Below are 11,333 nucleotides of genomic sequence, written 5' to 3'. Positions count from 1 at the left end.
GTGTCGCGCTTCCGGTGCGCGCAGCGCGCAGGCGCGCTGAGGGCGGAGGCGCAGGGATTGGCTGCCGCGGGAGGCGGCGCGCGATTGGTCGGTTCGAAGCGCTGCGCGGCGGCGCGATGGCGGCGGATTGTGAAGTGTCGCGCGCTTTGGCGGAGTGGCGGCTGCGGGACGTCCGTGATGGTGAGCGGGTGGTACTGGGACGGAGGGGTAACGGCTGCGGGTTGGGAGCTTGGAGCGGCCCCACGGGGGGAAGGGAAAGCGCTGCGGGAGTCGGGCATTACCGTGAGGGGAAATGGGAAGGGCTGCGTGCGGGGTGGCGGTGTCTCAGGGCGGTGTCTGCGGCCTCTGGGCCTCGTTCCCGCAGTGAGCGCTGAGGGGGAGCTGCGGGCGGGCTGGTACCGCTGCCCTCCTGGCACGGCTCGGCCTGCGGGGCTCGGCGTGGCTGCTGTCACCGCTGTGCTCCCCGTTCGTTTGGAAGCGTCCTTTGAAGAGTTTGAGCACTGCCCGGCTGATTTACTTAAGCCCATTCTTTTCTCCCAGTGTGGGTGAGCACGGTCTGGGACCTGGATTTCACAGACACAGAGCCGCTGGATCCCCGCATCGAGGAGGAGATCACGGAGGATGGGCTGGGCGCCTTCACTTCTCTGTACTGTGCGCTCACACCGTTTGCCACTGGGAATGACAAGAGCAGAGGGGTGAGGCTGATGGGTGACACCGGGCTGTGCTGCTCAGCAGAGGCCCTGTGCTTTTCTGTTGCTCAATTTATCGTGTCTTGAATTTTACAGAGATATTCTAGGGCTGCGCCATAAGACTCTCATCTGACACATGCACCAGAATGTTTTTGATGGAGCCAGTTGCCATGTTAGATATATATACAAACACAGCTTATTGGAATTACTAGTGGGAAGGTTCAGCCGCTGCAGCCATACCACCACCGTCTGCCTCTGACGTTGTGGGCCGATGTAATAAAATAGGAGGCATTATTTTCGGAGCAGCCCTCTTCTGTGGCTTGTTGTAGTGACAACTGTTAAAATGATTGCTGCTAAGGAAATGTCTTGCCATGGTATAGCTCACAGGAACATTTACAATAGAGCATGAGAAAGCATTCTGTGCATCCTTTAGCTGAATTTCTTATATTCTGCCTGTGCGTTCTAACACGTGTGTAGCAGAAATGCTAAGTCACAGCTTGAAGCAGTGATGGGGCCCTTGTTGGGCGGGCGGGGCCGGCCCGGGGGGGTTCGGTTGCTTGCATTGCCCTTGGTTGTTTGAAGGGGTGGAGCCAGGATCCACCCCTCCCAGACCTCATTTAAGGGTTGGCAGTGGAGGCAAGGAGATCTTGCTGGAGATCCCTACCTACCTGAGGCCTTCTGAAGGTAAGCAAGCTTTCTTCCTTTTTTTCTGTGTCCGTGGCTGCTGCATTTGAGCTTGTCCTTGTTTGCTGTGGCTAACGACTGTGCCACCCCACTATTATTGCTGTGCTTTCCATCATATTATAGCATTATACACAGGGAAGGAATTTTTTGTATGGTTTTGCTTATTTCAGAGAACTATAGTAACTTTTTTAAAAGTAGTCTGATCTGTGAATGAACATTTTTCTTGCAGTCAGCATTGCATCTCATGATGACCTTTTTTAATTAAGGTCTTTCCTGTGTGGGTATCTTTGTAGAGAGCTACATTCTTGTTGGATTTCTTACTATTGTTCTTGTATTTTGCTTTAGAATATCTGGCGCTTGTTTGTTGAAAACAACCTCTCTCGTAACGCCCTTGTGGCTGTGTGGCACCACTTTGTCCAAGCAGGCCTGAATAAACGAGCTAATGCACAGCAGAGGGTTTATGCTCTCCATGCAGCTGGGTTGTACTTCTTACTGCTTGAAATCCCAGGTGAGTGAAGGGATTCACCTCCTTATTGCTTAATAAAGCGTTGTTGATTCTTGGAAGGGTGGTGACCCCACTGGGGAGTGTCACTGCTGGTTGTACAACCTGGTGCTGTCTGGCTTTGTTGGAAAATAAGTCTTTTTTGTCTTCTCCTGAACTTCCTTGGGCTGCCAGGACAGTGCCTTTGTTTTGGCCATCTCCTTCACTGGAAAAGCACGTGGAGAGATGGCCAGATGATTTGATGCTCTTTGTGTCCAGAAGATAGCTCATGTTTCCTTTTCTGGACAGGCAGTATAGCTCATCAGATGTTTCATGATGTGATGTTTGATAAATGTCTTCAAACCCTGACGAAATGCTGGCTTCAGGGACAAAATGTGATGAGGAAGAGAAAGAAGATGCATGCTGAAAGCTCTCAGACCAATGCAAGAAGAAATAGAAGAAAAGGAATGGCAAACAGGAATGGCAACTCCAGTGTAAGATGTTTGTGTAATCTTCAGATACAAATCTCTGTTAGCGAGCAAATCATGGCAAGCTATTTCAGTTCTAGGTCAGTGTGATACTTTTCCTCACTTTCTTAGCCCTTTTTTTGGTTGTTTTCCTCTTAACTTTTTATTCAGCAGTTAATCCATGCTCTTGATCCCCCCACCTATTACTAGGAATTTCTAGAGGTCTGATGATTCAACATCAGCTGCAGTTCTTTGGCTGCTGAGTAATAATAGAAAAATAAAGCTTGTTTGGCTGTGGCATATTGTTAGGCTGCTCAGTAGCAAAGGGAGAAACTAATTTATATAATCTTCAAGAGAGTCAACAAGGTTGCAAATGGCAGTTGAGTTTCCTTACTGGTGGGGCATTAAGGGTCAGCTGTACTCAGCTGACAGTTCTGGTGTTCGTGTGGGTTTGTTTTTTTTTTAAGTGGAACTGAGGATTACACATCAAAAATCCTGAGAGAACATCAGCACCCCAGGCTCACAGCAAGCAAGGGAGTAGACAGAAGGGAAATTACTTTGGGCTGAATTTCCAGGTGTCAGATTAGAACTGAGATAGCTGTCTCTGGTTCTGATGGACTTTCTCCTTTAAAACCTTTGGAATGAGAATAAGCTCTGCTGGAGCTTTCTCGTATCTAACTTTCATCCTTTTGTCTGTTTGTTTTGCCATTACTAAGTGATATTACTTTATTATGTTGATCTGAAGGAAAAGACTTAGAGTTTTGGATATGAAGTATTGCAGGACCTAGCCTGGGAATTCTGCGAGACGCCAAAATGTGCAAAAGAGGTCGGTCACTGCTGCGGGATAGGATGATTCTGTTTCTCTTACCTCTTCCATCTGTATTGGTAGATATTTGAAGAGGAGGAGGAGGAAGAGGATCTTGAGAATGTGTACTTCTCAACAGATGATCTTCTTCAAGTTCGCAAAGCAACCTTTCTTCTTTTGAAAAACTTCTTAAGGTTTCTACCTAAGTTCTCCCTAAAAGAGAAACCTCAGTGCTTCCAGAACTGCCTGCAGGTAATAAGATTCCTTGAGCAGAGTGTTATGTCCCCAGCACAAACAGGCAGTGCAGAGCACTGCATGGCCACGGAGCATGGGCAGTGCTGCCTTTCCCAAGCTGCTCCCCTGCATAGCTGCTCTTTATCAACCTCAGGCAGCATGCCTGCTCTGTGGCTGTCCCTTGTGCTTAGCATTTGCTGGCTGTTGCCAGCTGGGCAGTTAGTCTTCCATTATAAGGTGATAACCCTCTCTATAGCTGGGGAAGAGATGCAGCGTATTGAGCCTGTGGGCTTTGGGGTCTGCTTGTATTCTGCTTTAACTGAGGGGCTGTGATATCAAAGTTAGAGAGGCTCATGTTCTGTGTGTTCTGGCATCCAAGCAGACCTGCACAACTTCTCCTCACATGAATTAGCTAAGTTTGGCTTTCTTTCCTTGCAGACTTTTGTTGAAATGACAAACTTTGAGCCAGTGCAACGTGAGTTTGAGTTTTCAGCAACAATGTGAGCAATTAATTCTGCCTGTTTAAATACTGCTTTAGAAAGTAAAGCCCTCGATGCTTGTGTTGTTATTATCTTGCTTATACCGAAATGAAAGCATTGATTTCTTTTACTCGAGATAATTAGAATGTGTTCCACCTAGCTAACAGTAAACACCATTTAGTGAATATTGAATGTTTTCCAGTCAGTGACCACATTCAGTTGTAGTAAACGTTCTCTCATGAGAGATGAAGATATCTCTTTGCCTTCCTTTGTTTAGGAATATTACTCATGCCAAGAACGTCCCTGAGCTGGCCTACCATGGACTGTGGTTACTGTGTTCCCCTCTACACGGCACAGAAAATGAGGTAAAATTTGGGCAGAATCTTTGGAGTTCTCACTGCTCCATTGAAAAGTAGATGTTTCTATTGTTCTCTGCATGTTGCTTAGCTTGCATAGTTTTATTTTACATTACTTCTACGTGTGTGTGTGCATGTTTGGGTCAATGACAAGATGCTTTTTTCTACCCCGGTGCTCATTTCTTTGACTTGTAGGATGATGCATTTCAAGTGCATTATGTTCTGTGCTTTAGTGACTCTTGCCAAGTGAACTGAAAACAAAGAACAGCTGCAGTGGCATTAGATCCCAGAATCAGAGAGAATTCCAGGGTGCTGCCTTTGCCTGGAGTTCTCTTGTTCCCTGCTAGGTGGAGCTCCAGCACTGCTGTGGCTTTGGATTGTGCAGTGAAGCATGATGGGACCTAGGGAAGTGTTATGCTCAAGTAATTGTAAGCAGGGCTGATGCTAATTCGGAGAATATTATGTTGTCATGCAACATCCAGTTCTACCAGAAATCTGTCTGCAGCTTTACATTTTTATTTTGTTAAATTATCAAGCGCGCTGTGTCATCTCCTGCTTATCTGCGTGCTGCTCTTAGGAGATGGGGCTTTTGAACTGTGGGTGTGACTGCTGCTGTGCTTTGGAATCAGCATAATCCCATCTGAACTAGTTTGGAGCTAGCAAACTAGGGTGTTGTTGGCCATCTAGTCGAGAAAGCCTGGAGCTGAGTACATGCTAACCTGATGTGCTTGCCTTAGCAGCTGCTCAGCTTCAGCAGCCAGGAAACCTGTGTGTTTCAACCACCTCAGTTTCTCAGTGCAGCTTTTCAGAATGGCTTACTTTTGTAGTATGAAGGAGATCTAATAGCTCTCTCTTTCAGACCCACGGCATCTTCCCTGTCTCTCCTGTTAGGCTGCTCAGTGAGTCAGGATGGTGAGGCGTGCTGTGGTCCCAGAAGTGTGGCAGGGAGGAAACTCCAGATGTTCACATGCATGTGGTGGTAAAACACACTAGGGAAGATGTTTCTTCTATTAATTGGGTTCTCCCTGTGTTACTCTGCCAGAGGTCATACTTCATCAGGTGCTATTGTTTGGTTCAGAGTTAGTTTGTAAACAGGGTGAAGAATGCTGATCTATCTGCTCTGCTGCTGCTGGAGATGAACCTGGAGATAACCTTTTCCTTCCAGATCCTTCGCTGTGTCTTCCAACGGATCCTCAGTGTCATTCTTATGGTGGAAGGTGGTGCAGGTTCCAGGCACGCAGTCCTTGCAATCACATCAGCTGTGATCAGTGCCAGGAATCAGGCTGTAAAATTCATCAGGTGAAGTACAAAGCTCTGGCACTACCCTTCCTGGGTAGGTTTGCTCTTTCTTCTGGCTGCCTTTGCTTTACTCTTTGGTTGATAAAGGGATGAGACAAACTGAGAATGACTTTGATGTTGTTTGTGCAATTAAGGTTTAATTAAAATTTCTTTAACGGAAAACTACTGAGCTTGCTGTTGGAGGGGAAATAAGGAGCTGCTAGACAGTGAAGTGACAGTGAGTGGAGGGTCACACCTTCTGTGTTTTGCTTTGTATTAACATGCAGGTCGCTTCTCTTTAGCTCTTTGCTGTCTCTTGCTTAAGGATATGTTTTGCCTTTGTCTGTTATTCCCCAGTGTGAGGATCCGTGTTGTTCAAAAACACAGTTTGTGTAGAGATCCCCAGACAGCGTTCAATTAATAGACTGAGAATAAAGCAGCTTTTCATATTGCCTTCTACTTGTAGAAAAGTATTGGGAGAATTGTTTTCTGCCTGCAATGTCAGGTTAGTGCAGAAAGCAAGGTCTGCTCTCTGACCGTGTCTCCTGCACTAGCACTCCTGATTCCACAATATGCCCTCCTCCTGACTTTCAAAACGAGTTTCAAAAGGAATGTCCTGTGCTTGATTTTTGCTCTGTTAGAAAAAAACAGCCTTGCTTAAACGTGCTTGTTTTTCTTCTGTGCAGTTCAATAGTAGAGGAGCTGAAGGAAGTCGCCTTTCCTGTTCTTCGAATATTACTGCAGCATATCTGCACCAAGGTATGCCAAGCTTTGGTGTCTCTTGGGCTGAGGAACTGAAGTGAGGATACACTGCAGTATGTGTAGTAATTAGGAAATCCATTTCCTAATTTCTTGAGGGAAAGGAGAAGATTTTCCTTGGTAGCAAATGTGGTGACAGCTTGATCGTGTTGTCTGTTTATCAGAATTTTCAGATATCTTAATCCTGCCACATCCTAGGAGAATGCTGGTACTGCCCCACCTCAATTACAATTATTTGTGCCCCGCTTCTCACCTTTCCTAAATGTGCAGTTGCTTTTAACACTGTTAGTAGGGGGAAATGAGGATGATGAGAGCTCTTTGCTCAGGTAGCTGTCTGGACTGCCATACAGAAACACTGCCTCTGGATTTAATCCAAGCTCCACCTTTGCTATAGGGAATTTGTCCTGGGAGCTGGGATTGTTATCCCAGTGATTGCTGAATGTGCCATATTGCCCCATCAAATAAATATTTCTCTTAAGACCTATGACACCTTCCTGGCTTCTGGGACAGAGCGTTGGAATATCACAGGGTACGACTGCTCTTGCTTTTCAGGTCCCGGATAAGGCTGAGTATCGCACGTATGCTGCACAGGCCTTGGTGAACTTGCTGAATAAACTCCCATGTACAGAGTTTGCTGATTTCATTGCTTGGCTTTATAAATACTCGCTCCACACAAAAGTAAGTACATCTCCTTAATGTCCTGCCTTCAGCTGCAGTAGTACTTTGGAGATGGCAAGTTTGGGATCAGTCCCAAATAGCATTGTCATTGCTTATAGCTAGAGGCAGGTGAGCTGAGTAGGCGATACCTGTGTCTTTTTCCACACTAACAAAGCACCTCGTGCACTTATTTTTTTCAGATTTCCTACCGAGTGTTTGCACTGGATGTAGCTTTAGCTTTGTTGGATGTGCCAGAGAGGAACTTGGACTCCTCCTTGTCGCTGGATCGCCAGAAGTTTCTGGAGCACAAGTTCTTAGTCCAGGTCATGGTGTTCGGGCGGTGTTCAGACAGAGCACCCGTAGTTCGTAGCAAAGCTCTGAGCTGTTTTGCCCACTGTCTGGAAATGAAAGCTGCTGCTACTTTGGATAGTATCCAGGACTTGTTGCAAAGTAAGTGTTATTGATAAATTACGTGGATGAAATATTTCTTGTAGAACTAGTTGTCAGGATCTTTAATACCTGCACAGAGTACCCTTGGTATTTCTCATAAAGGGAAGTAACAGGTGAGTCTTCCTTGTAGCCTTACGTTTGGAAGGTGTTTATTTTGTGTACGTGCTCTAAATGTGGTACAACTAGAAAAAGGTTGATTTTTGTCAGAGGGCTGATTAAATCTTGAGTTGCCTTTTGCCTCTGCTAAATTCGTTTCTTTGTGATTGGCGTTCTGAGCTCCCTCAGGTTTGGTAAGGGCCAGATGGCACAGTTCAGAGGCGTGCATGCAGCATCCTGGTTAGATCACTTGCCTGGGAAAAAAAATCAGAGTGACAGAATATGCTGAGTGAAAACGATTCGTTTAATTTCTTTTTTTCTTTCTTGTTGGCAGGCTGTGACCATGCACACTTGGAAGCAAACACAAACAGTGTGAGTTTGCTCAGTGAAGAAGGTACGGAGTCATTCTCTTACAATAAGTCTCAGGCTTTTCTTGGCATGCTGTTTTCTATAAATACGTGTATCCATAAAACGTGGGGCATCACTCATTTAATAGTGAGTCATGTTGCTGAGTGAACGTACGCCTTTTTTTAGTCTTAAGCTTTTAACTTTTCTTTCAGCTACGTCCAACCATCCACTGAAGACCCTGCCAACTTTCAGAACCATTGAGCTGCCGAGCAGCAGCGATGCTCCCGTGCTTGATGGTACGTCAGAATTACACCAGCCTTTTGAGAAAGCTTTTTCAGAACTTCAATTGAAATTCTATTTTCTGAAGTTCATTCGCTGTCTGTTTCTCAAAGAGTGGAGAGGTGTTTCTGTAGCTCTGTTAACAAACACTTACGGGTGATGAAGGGGGTGGAAGTGCTGGCTGTAAAGGAATGCCATTTCCACTTGAATCTGGAAAATGCATTTAATTGTGAAATAGTGGTGTTCATTTGTACTAATGAACACTAATGTGGTAGCAACACTCATTGGAAAGCAGATAACTTCTACTTTCCCAAAAGGATGGTAATTGATGTGGGATGTAGTACTTGTAACTCCAAAGATTTAAGGGTAATTAAACCTCTTGCTTCAGTGCACAAAGAGCTAATATATTTTTGCTGCATAAAACGCAGCACCTTTGACTGGCACTGCTACACAGGGAAGAATTTAATTCTCTGCAGCACCAGGTATTGGCTGATGTTAAAAGCAAAGTGTGAGGTTAAATGGACTGACGTGCAATGTCAATCTGCTGCTTCTAATTTCTTAATGGTGTGAAATCAGCACAAAAGTTGGCTTTCAGGGCCATGATATTTCATTGAATCTCTTCCTTTTCTACGTGAAGGCCTCGCATTTAGGCCTCTGCCTGTGTCTTTGCTCTCAGTTCTTGCTATTCACCTCTCTTGAACTGCTGACAACTCAATTTACTGCTTAGCTCGCATCCTGCGTTTGTGTCTTTGTTACATTCCTCGTGCTGCTCTTCGTGTGGGATCTCTCTCCGTATCTTCATGAACCAGGCTCCTATCTTCTCTATTGAAAGCTTTCTTTCAAAACACTTTGCTGATAAATTTCATTAATCTGCTCTCTAAGATAGAAATATCCTCCAGGCCACTAAAGGTATTGTGTATTCCCTGTTCAGTTGCAGGCTCTGTGTGGCAGAGGATGCCTGCTTTTGTATCTGATACCCAGCTGAGCGTACGCTTGGCACTTGGCAAAACAAATTAAGCAAAGGATTGGATGAAAAAGGGCCGTCTGCAGCTCAAGAGGATAGCTGAAAAGCAGGCTTCTCAGAGCCAGTCAAGGTGCATTAGCAAAGCTGTCTGGCACACGCTTGTTTGGCTTCTGCCTGTGCTAATTTTGCACTTCTGTGGAGACCAAACAGCTTGTATTTTAGAAGCAAAAATAAATCTTCACTGAGGATATTCAGAACTTGCTAAATGCACAAGGGCAAAGATAAGAACGGTAGGGATAATCTGCAGGGTGAAGTATACTCTACAGAATATGCAGTGCCTGTCAGCCTATGAACACTCTATTCCCTTGCTAGTTCTCAGCCATTTAGAACTCAGAGTTTATTTGGTGTTTTTTTTTCCTGTGCCACTATGGATAGAAATCCATGACAGCTGGCCAAGGTTGTTCATTTTAACAGGTTTGGTCACCTTCACAAGAGCGTGACTGCTTTCTTGGCAAAGTCTTGCAGAGAAAAGGTTGTGTGCTTTTTCTGTCAAGCTATTCTCGGGAGAAAGACGCAGTTGCGGTTACCTGCCCGTTAAGGAAGTACTAGTCATGCAGATCGAAATCCCCTGGCTTCCTTGGGTGAAGAAGCCTACTTTTAGACCTTCCATTTGGTTAGTTCCCAGTGACGAAGCCTTTCTCTTAATGGCATCATGGTGGATATCCAGATGAATCTCTCTCAAAGTAACAAATCTCAGAATTTGGGAGTTCGAGATGTTCTTAGGAAATCTTACTTTCCAGCTTTGAAGGTAGCCTGACATCTACTACATAAAGAAACAAATGGGTTGGAGATTATAGCTTATTTCTTGTTCTGTGTATCAAATGATTCTGTATATCGCTATATTTTTGTGGTATGTCCCATGGTTTATTTTCAAAATGAAAGAACTTGGAATTTTTTTCCTCCTGTCAGAATGGCAGCTGCAAAGGAGAACCCACATTCTTTCTGTTAGTTGTTGTTGTGCTCTCAGCCTTCCTGAAAGGGCAACAACCTGAGCCCTGCAAAGTGCTACTGGGGGAGGTCTGTCTGGGTGGCTGTAATAACTTCTATTTATCCTGGCTTTGGATAGGAAAGAAAATCATGGCCATGCTGAGACTGAGAGCTGGGGATGAGAAAACCACTGTGAGGAAATCTGCTCTCCAGGTACGGTGCTCTTTGCATGATTTCTTGTTCTGCGTGATTACACAGAATGCCACTGGAACAAATAATTAAGCTGTAGTACTGCAGCGAGCTGTGTGTAAGTTTGCCCAGCTGTAGCTTCTTGCTATTCCCACTGAGTGCATTCAGTCCTTAAAAAGGTCATTTTTGCTAGTTCTTGATAAGTAAATAATGCAAGGAAGAAGAAATGTTCTAGTACTCTTTTGCTGGCTTTCACTTGTTCCATCATTTAGAAAAAGGGCCTCTTTCCAAATGTCAATAGGTATTTAACTGAAGTGACTTCCTTATAAACCAAGTGCTTTGTTTATTTCCACCTTGTTAGCAAGGAGCTAGGACTATATCTAGCATCTTTTGGGGGGATGCATTGCTTTTCTTCTTGCTCAATTTTTTAATGAAGTTATGAGCTTTTAAAGGGATCTTCCTCAATGTAGATTTCACTGTTTTATAAAATAAGCATCAGTTGTTGACTGCCTTTCTCCCTGTTAGTCCTTCCCCTAGTTCTTCCCCTCTGGTCCCCATCCTGATTTGAGCTCCTCAGGTGAAGGGTTTCTGACTGTTGTTGTGAGGTTTTCAATTCTTTTCCCTCTTACTGGCAGGTGAAAGACCATTTCATAACAAGAGAAACATCATCTTCAAGGGGAAATTGTGGCGTTGACTCAGTGCAGAATTCTCTTGCAAAACGTGAATGACTGAAGAGATGTTCTCTTAGCATTCTGTACCGAGTTCTGCCCAGTGCTTAGAAATTATTAATGTTATGCTTCACTTTCAGTGAGATGCCTTCTATTCCCCGTTGACTTAAATTTGAGATTTAATTTATTTTTGATTCATTACCCGGTGCTCCTGGCCTGCGTTCCCAACGAAGTTATGCTGACGTTTGACTTCCAGGTTTTCACGAACCTCCTGAAGCACAAAGCAATCCCTTGCACTGCAGAAGATCTGTCCACTCTTCAGGATCGCTGCCGGGACCCCGCTGTCTCCGTGCGGAAGCAGGCCTTGCAGTCTGTAACAGAGCTCCTCGAGGTGAGGAGGAGAATACCCCCAATCCTTAGCCACACCTGAAGTGTAGGTTAAGAGGATGAGGGCACGGGCAGA

The 11,333-nt window shown here is 45.0% G+C and overlaps 1 protein-coding gene across 3 annotated transcripts in view; it reads left to right on the top strand.

Moving 5' to 3' along the window:
• Positions 22–11,333, top strand: part of NCAPD3 (non-SMC condensin II complex subunit D3) — a 27,054-nt gene continuing 15,742 nt past the window's right edge. For 2 of the 3 annotated variants that reach the window (XM_021375978.1, XM_021375977.1), the window contains exons 1-15: positions 22–180; positions 541–695; positions 1,719–1,881; positions 2,164–2,348; positions 3,211–3,378; positions 3,799–3,860; positions 4,117–4,204; positions 5,361–5,494; positions 6,160–6,232; positions 6,785–6,910; positions 7,090–7,339; positions 7,770–7,829; positions 7,996–8,079; positions 10,153–10,226; positions 11,127–11,261. In XM_021375978.1, coding sequence (XP_021231653.1) covers positions 117–180; positions 541–695; positions 1,719–1,881; positions 2,164–2,348; positions 3,211–3,378; positions 3,799–3,860; positions 4,117–4,204; positions 5,361–5,494; positions 6,160–6,232; positions 6,785–6,910; positions 7,090–7,339; positions 7,770–7,829; positions 7,996–8,079; positions 10,153–10,226; positions 11,127–11,261 — 1,821 coding nt within the window. In that variant the 5' untranslated portion in view covers positions 22–116. Of the gene's footprint in view, positions 181–540; positions 696–1,339; positions 1,374–1,718; positions 1,882–2,163; positions 2,349–3,210; positions 3,379–3,798; positions 3,861–4,116; positions 4,205–5,360; positions 5,495–6,159; positions 6,233–6,784; positions 6,911–7,089; positions 7,340–7,769; positions 7,830–7,995; positions 8,080–10,152; positions 10,227–11,126; positions 11,262–11,333 lie in introns of those variants that run through there. The other variant, XM_021375979.1, reaches the window with a different exon arrangement.

This window comes from Numida meleagris, chromosome 23 (genome assembly GCF_002078875.1).
Source record: "Numida meleagris isolate 19003 breed g44 Domestic line chromosome 23, NumMel1.0, whole genome shotgun sequence".
NCBI classification, from domain to species: Eukaryota; Metazoa; Chordata; class Aves; order Galliformes; family Numididae; genus Numida; species Numida meleagris.
This window is presented reverse-complemented; position numbering and strand designations above follow the sequence as displayed.